Source organism: Daktulosphaira vitifoliae, unplaced genomic scaffold, assembly GCF_025091365.1.
Source record: "Daktulosphaira vitifoliae isolate Bord-2020 unplaced genomic scaffold, ASM2509136v1 Scaffold_2, whole genome shotgun sequence".
Taxonomy (NCBI): Eukaryota; Metazoa; Arthropoda; class Insecta; order Hemiptera; family Phylloxeridae; genus Daktulosphaira; species Daktulosphaira vitifoliae.
The window spans coordinates 36,545,158-36,552,505 of record NW_026099573.1 but is presented as its reverse complement, the minus strand read 5'-3'; the positions used below and the strand labels follow the sequence as shown (position 1 = coordinate 36,552,505).

At 27.5% G+C, this 7,348-nt stretch overlaps 1 protein-coding gene and 1 long non-coding RNA gene across 2 annotated transcripts; both read right to left on the bottom strand.

Annotated features, from left to right (window-relative positions):
- Positions 1–1,250: 1,250 nt before the first annotated feature.
- On the bottom strand, positions 1,251–1,751 carry LOC126898222 (uncharacterized). Its single transcript, XM_050672163.1, has one exon. The coding sequence runs from the start codon at positions 1,749–1,751 to the stop codon at positions 1,251–1,253; it is 501 nt and encodes a 166-aa protein (XP_050528120.1).
- A 1,937-nt stretch (positions 1,752–3,688) lies between these two features.
- LOC126899289 (uncharacterized) lies at positions 3,689–4,841 on the bottom strand. The gene is made up of 3 exons (XR_007702544.1): positions 4,693–4,841; positions 4,271–4,402; positions 3,689–3,797 (listed from the first exon to the last, which is right to left on the bottom strand). It is a non-coding gene; the product is annotated as an uncharacterized LOC126899289 (long non-coding RNA).
- Positions 4,842–7,348: the final 2,507 nt, after the last annotated feature.

The window sequence follows — 7,348 nt, the reverse complement described above, 5'->3', positions numbered from 1 at the left end:
AAAAAAGTTAAGTTTAAACTTTAGATATAATTGAAATTATTGAGAAATTAATTATTTAAATTTTAGCCGATTATAAATTAATTCATTTCGTCCTAAAATATAGAATAAAAGTATTTTTATATCTTTTTAAGTAGCTATTTCCAGAGCAAAACAGGATCCACTAAAAGCTAACAGATTACTATATATTAAAGGTGATTGTGTCATAGATTAAAATATTTTTACTAATATTATAACTATTGAGTGGCGACTAGTATGTATATCATGTGGATATGATGATGGTAGATAATGTGGCGACTTCCATCACTGCCAGCTGTTTGTTATATTCTTCAGTGTTACCGTTTTTATGTCGCGTGATTATTTTGTTGTATTTTGTCAAATATTGTTGGTATTCGTCATGAGTTTTTGATATGTAATCGTGCCTATCTGTGTGCCTTTTCATATGTGAATTCTAAATATATCGTCTTCCCTTTCTACACCAGTTCTCGCCTTGATCGCTCATGTTATACTTTCATGTTATTGTCTCGATCGTTCCACTGATGAATACATTTGTTTTTCTTTGCTAGTTTGGATTTAGTCTATGTGTCTTTATAAATAAAAAATTTAAAGCGCCTTTGGTTTGGCAGTTATTAAATCTGTATTGTTTATTGCTCATTTGGGTATTGTGACTTAGTTCGATTGACATATTAGAAGTATCAGCTTAATCTCTTAAAGATTGTAGATTGTATGTGTATAAATTCTTGATTATAATGCCAGATATACAGAGTGTTCAGTTAGTAAGGAAACAGGTAAATTGTTATAAACAATGAGAACAATAGAAACCCGTTTCCTTACTTACTGAACACTCTATATTTATTTATTCAACGGGATTGACCCTTATAATACAAAAATATAGTTACAGAAAATGAAAAAAAAAACAGTAATATAAAAATAATAAACATTAAGAACAAACAAACATTTAAACAAAAGTAAATATAATAAATGTTTAATTGAAATTAAAAGAGGGGTCTTCATTGGCATTTTTTATTAAACGTTTAATTGGCTCATTATAATTATAATTAGAACAACAGATAGGTATGAAGAAGGGAGCGTGATTTCTGGATTTTCTCTGGGGAACTTTAAAATTAATTAGCGCTAAAAGAGATGGAGAGTCAATTTTACCATCAAACAATATTTTTTAAGAATTTAGTATCTAGGGCCTTTCGGCGATCAGCAAGTGAAAGAAGATTAAGATATTGGCCATATAATATACATTATTCATGTTGGGGATGAGGAATATCTAATACAAAACCAGCAAACCGCAAAAACCTACGTTGTACTCTTTCAACCAAACAAGAGTCGTTGGCTGTATGTGGATTCCAGATGATAGCACCATACTCTAAAATAGGATGAACTAACGTGCAAAATAGTGCTTTTATTACTAATTTAAGTTTAAAGTCAGAAGCTATCCTCGTTATAAAACTGAGAACCTTAAGCGCCTTACAACAAATCATATCAATATGGGGTCGAGGATCTAAAGAAGCATTAAATTTAATGCCAAGATCTATGTCAGTGTCATAAACACCAGTAAGGTTAGAATCGCTGATAAAATAATAATGTATTATGGAAGATTTAGAGCGAGTGAAAAACATAACTTGACATTTAGAAATGTTTAGCGACAAGCCCAGCGCCTCAAACCAAGTTGTAAACCGGTTTAAGTCATCCTGAAGCTTAATACAATCTTCCTGCGTATTAATTTGCAAAAAAAGCTTCATGTCATCCGCAAAACAAAGCAACTTGCAGTTGATAAGAGTACGACTAACTCCATTTAAAAATAGAGAATAAAAGGGTCGACAGATGCCCCTCTTGAGGATCTCCCGATGAGGCCAAAAATAAGTCAGACTTAATACTATGTACTTCAACCCATTGGTATCTATTAAGAAACCAACCTAAAAGGGGTTCACCAAAACCTGTTTTTTAAGGACTGCAAGTAATACTTTATGGTTTATTGAATCGAACCCCTTTTTAAAGTCTGTATATAAGACATCAACCCGTGATCGTTGCCGGAATGCGTTAAAAACATAATTTGTAAATAAAAGATTACAAGTAGTAGTTGAATGGGCTGGTAAAAAACCATGTTGTTCTTCAATAATTACTTTGTTGATGGAAGCTTGCAGTTTACTTAAGATAATTTTTTCAAAAATCTTGGAGACATGTGACTGAATGGAAATTGGTCTGTAACTTGAAATAACTGATGGACAGCCAGTTTTAGGGATAGGGGAGATGTAGCAGAATTTTATGATTGATGGTAAAATTCCATCATCCAAAGATCTTCTAAAAATGAGCCATATTGGGTAAGAAATATAATGTCTCAACTGGTAAATTAATTCACCACAGAGTCCATCGGGGCCGACAGACCAATCTCACACAAAGCTGTAAGACTGTCACAAATGTCCTCAACACTGAAATTAATGTTATTTGGCAAATCAAAAGTCTCGAAACTCAATTGATCAGTATCAATTTCAAAATTAGCGGAGGAGTATACTGAAGAAAAATAGGAGGCGAATAATTCGGCCGTTTTTTGATCGTTTGATGAAGTTACGCCATTGTAGGATAATTTTTTTTGGGTGTTGTTTGAATGATTACTATTATTTACAAATTTCCAAAAATTACGTGGGTTATTTTTAAACAATGATTCAATTTTTTTTGACATATAATCGTTAAAACAAAATTATTATATGGCACATTACAACATGCACTTTTATTTGCTTAAGGAAAAAATGTACAACTAAAAATGTTCTAAATAGTCTATACTAGAATTTAATTTGAATATTTACTATTGTTATATATGTAGTTTCTTGAAATTCATTTCGTTTTCTATAAAACGTTTTCAGAGTTATTTTTTAAAAATATAATAAATCAAATAAAAATACCTGGAGTATATTGGAGTTTATAGGAAATACTCGAATCATATCTTTTATTTTATTGTATGATAAAGGATTCATCTGTATTTTTTTTTTTGATGATTAAACAATTTGCCAATCAAAAGCTAAAGAATTATCACAAAATTGATATTATTATATCTATAACAGGGTGGATCAGATTTAAATGCTAATTATTATAATTTTTGATACAATTGATATTTCACTATAATTTTTTTTAAATAATATTCTTAGATTCTATCATAATTATATTTTAATTATAAATTTTTAATAGTGAACAAAAATTATATATATATATTTTTAATTTTTTTTCAAAATGGTCAGTTTTATCACCTAACTTACAAAAATTGTATTTATCTATTAAATATTTTAGTAAAAGAAAATTTCTTTAATTTTTTCCATTACAAATTAATAAAAATATTTGTTTAATGTTAATGGAATTAAAAGTTTGAAACGGATACCTTAAAGTTTGTTTATTATATATTTTATATGTAAATTGGATGTTTAAAAAATATCTAAATTCATTTTTTGGAAGAAATAAATGTAATGTAAATGTATTGAAAATAAGAACATAAACTTTACATGCCTACTTGTTTTTCTATATCATACTTTTGTCAATTAAATAATATATATTAAAAATATGTTTTTTCTTCATATTTAATCATTAAAATTCAAATTTAGTTAGCATAGCGTAAGATTTAATATAATCAAAATTAAATTTATTTGTTTTAAAATAGGTACATTAAAGGTTATCTAATATTTTAATGAGTTCTAGAGATCAAGCACTTTAAAATATACTATCTTTATTAATATTATATTTTTTAAAACTCTTTCACGTATGTTGATAGGCAAACTGTTTTCTGAGTTATTCATTATATACTGTAAAAATTAAATTAAATTTAATAAATACAAGTAGACAAAATTAAAAAAAAATTAAATTGAATTATTATTTATTTCTTTGGTTTTAATAATGATTAAGGGTTGGAATAATATTCTTTTAAAAAATTGAAAATATTATTTAGATATGATTAAAAAAATTAGTGAAATATGCTAAAATTTCTTTCTATTATGATTTCTACTCAATAATTCAAACTATACTTTTATAAGCATAATAGAAAAATTAATTAGATACTAAATTTTAGTTTCTTAATAAAAACACGTTCTATCCAGATATATGAATAATCTAAATTTTATAAGACACTCTTTTTCTATAAAATACTGAGAAATGTCTATTTTGGTAAAAAAAAAAAAATTAACTTGAAAAACTCTACTATAGTTAATGAATTTTTATTGTTATTTAATAAATTAACATTATTAGTATGAACTAGCCATTTATTATCTACATAGATTACTTGATTATATTCTTTGTAAAATTAGACACATTTTGGATTTTGATATTCTTGTGGGTAAAAACTGGAACGTCTTAGGTATGAAGGAAGTGGTGCTGGATCTCTTTTTTCAGTATATCTTGGAGAATTTCCAAGCTAAAAAAGTATTAACTAATATAATATATTGGTCTGTATTTTTTAGATTGTGTATATACAGAGTAATCAAAATCTTATAAGACACTTATTTTCTCAGAAATTATTGAAAATTATAAATTTTTTAAAGAGAAAAAATATTAGGTTTAAAAAACATTACAATATCATGTAGTTAGATCATTTTTTTATCACTTCTTCAGGATAAAAAATCCATATATTTAATTTTATTAAATGTATGCTTCGATGCGAAACTGAGAAGGTATTAATTTTTAATAGATACATTAGATATTTACCTATCATTTGGTATATATTTTTTTGTGAATCTGATCATTTTCCTGTATTTAGAAGTTGTTAAAACTTTAAACACGAGAATAGAAAATGAACCTTTTTGAATTTAATATTTGAAAATGTTATGAATATACATAATTTATATTTTAAATTAAACTGTATGTAATGTACTTCAAAATGAAAAAAAAATTTGAACATTATTTTGTCTTCATGGTAAAAATAACTACCGTATTAAAAAATATTCTATTTTTGTGTTATAGTTATCGGTTTTTTATTTTATTAAAATCTATACCTTATAAACTATCACACAATATTTAATTTTATAACAGGAAAATTAATTTCAAATTATAAAATGTAGTTAGGACTTAATTTAAGAATTCATTTAAGTTTTAGGTGATAATTATGCACTTTGAACAATAACGAATTAATTACATAGTAGTGAAGAAAATAGAATTATTGTTTATATTATTTTGATTTACTCTCTATTTTAAACAAACTCAGTTTTGTATGTACTAAATTTTAATATTTGTTAATCTAATTATAATACGGTAATTTATTATTTGATTTATCTATTATTATTAATTGATTAGTTAACAGTATAAACTTTAATATACATTTTCAAATCTCAAAACTATTATAGTAAAAATCATAGTATAATTTCAAATTCATAATTTTAAGTTTCTTTATATTTTATCTTATATCATCTTCTTAAATAGCCCATTCAAAAATGTTAATGGCAAGTTTTCCTTTCCGAGAGAGTAAAAATGTCTTATCCTATAAATGATAAAGAAACGCATTTGATCTATTAGGAGTAATGTTTTATAAATCAAACGTTTTCGTTTATCTATCCAAAAAAAAAAAAAAAAAATTCATTGTTATAATTTAAAAAATTTAATATTAATAATTTTCTATTTAATCTAAAAAATTGCCCTGTATTTGGCATGTCTAATTATATTTGCCTTTATTCGATGTTTACGGTAAAGTGGATAGTAATCGGCTGGAGATGGTTCCGAATAAATTTTTTTCATCAAATCTGGATGTTGTTTGTGCAAACATGATTTTTTGTTTTCTAGTTCGATAAAAAAAAAAACATTTAAAATAATATAAGTTTGTACTTCAAAGAGAGAACGGGGTAGCCGAGTATAAGGTGCAGACGAAGTGCAAGACACAAATACTGGGCGTACCAGATAAGGAGAATAACAAAGTACGAGGTGCAGACGAAGTGCAAGACACTAGTACTCTGAAATGTCGAGGAAAAGAGTATATAGGTTAGAAAAGGAATAAACAAAGACTTTACTTTAAACAGTAAGCCGGACAGCGACAACCGAGTACTGAGACTGATGAATGACACAAGGCACTGGAGTCGACTGACCACGATGGTCAGGTCTATTGGGTTTTTATAATAATTACAACTATTGCCGATTTGGCAATAAATATTATTTGTTAATTTATCAGTCTCAGGCAGCAGATGTGCTGTCTGTATTTTATTAAAATAATTCTCACGATTATGAAAACGTGACACCATCACACAACGTTAAGTTGTTCAATTACTTCGGATTTTTTAAATATTTTTTGCTTTTTTTTTTTGCTCAATGTATATTTTTTATATTTTATATAAATTATATCAATTATGGAGGCGTGGTAGAAACCTCCTCGGGGTGCCTCTGGAAACAGTGAATGAAGCATATATCAAGATCCTAACGGAATACTTATATAATGTAAAATTCGCTGGTCAATTCTACCACTCACGATCAAATGGTAAACGGCTCTTTTCAGGGCCAAGTTTTAAATTGGTGTCAATGAATATTGAAGGCTTAACACCTGAATAAGAGATATTGATATCTGTGATGTGCAGGAAAGTGGAGTGTTACGTTTTATGCGTTCTTGAAACGCATAGATCTAATCAACAAAACAGACCCAACGTAAAAGGGATGAGACTAGTGATGGAAAGGCTACATCCAAAATACGGGAGTGCAATATTCGTATACCCAAGCATAAATGTGATATCAATAGGGGTTACCAATGATCAAGAGGTAGAAATATTAACAGTCGATATCGAAAAGTGTATACTAACATCTATATATAAACCTCCCAATATAAATTTTGAATTTACTGAACCTCATAATTACACAGCAAAGAAAATCAAATTTGTAATAGGTGATTTTAATAGACATAGCACTAGCTGAGGATACACAGATAACAACAAGGATGGAAATGGGGTTGAAGAATGGGCTGAACGAAATCATTTGTCTTAAATACACGATGCAAAGCTTCCGGCGTCCTTTAACAGCAAACGTTGGCGAAGAGGATATAATCCAAACAACATATTAGTAAGCAAAAAAATAAAAGCCCAGTGCCATAAGTATTTGCTGTCACCTATACCGAGATTTCAACACAGGCCTAATCTATTGTACCTATGAAGAAGTTAGACCTAGAACCGTTATTATTCAGAGAAGGTTCAATTTTAAAAGGGCTAGATGGAATAAGTTTTCTAAGATGCTAGATAACGAAGTAAAATGTATCTATCTAATTTCTACCAATTATGAAAAATTCTTTAAAACTGTTTAAACAATAGTAAGGAAGACAATTTCTAGGGGATGTAGGTAAAACTACATCCTAGAATTAATAGGATAACACAGCAAGCAAATTAAACTCAGTCAA

Bases quoted from the DNA above. Each gene is read 5' to 3' on its own strand.
- LOC126898222 (XM_050672163.1), bottom strand. From the start codon at position 1,751: ATGAAGCTTTTTTTGCAAATTAATACGCAGGAAGATTGTATTAAGCTT.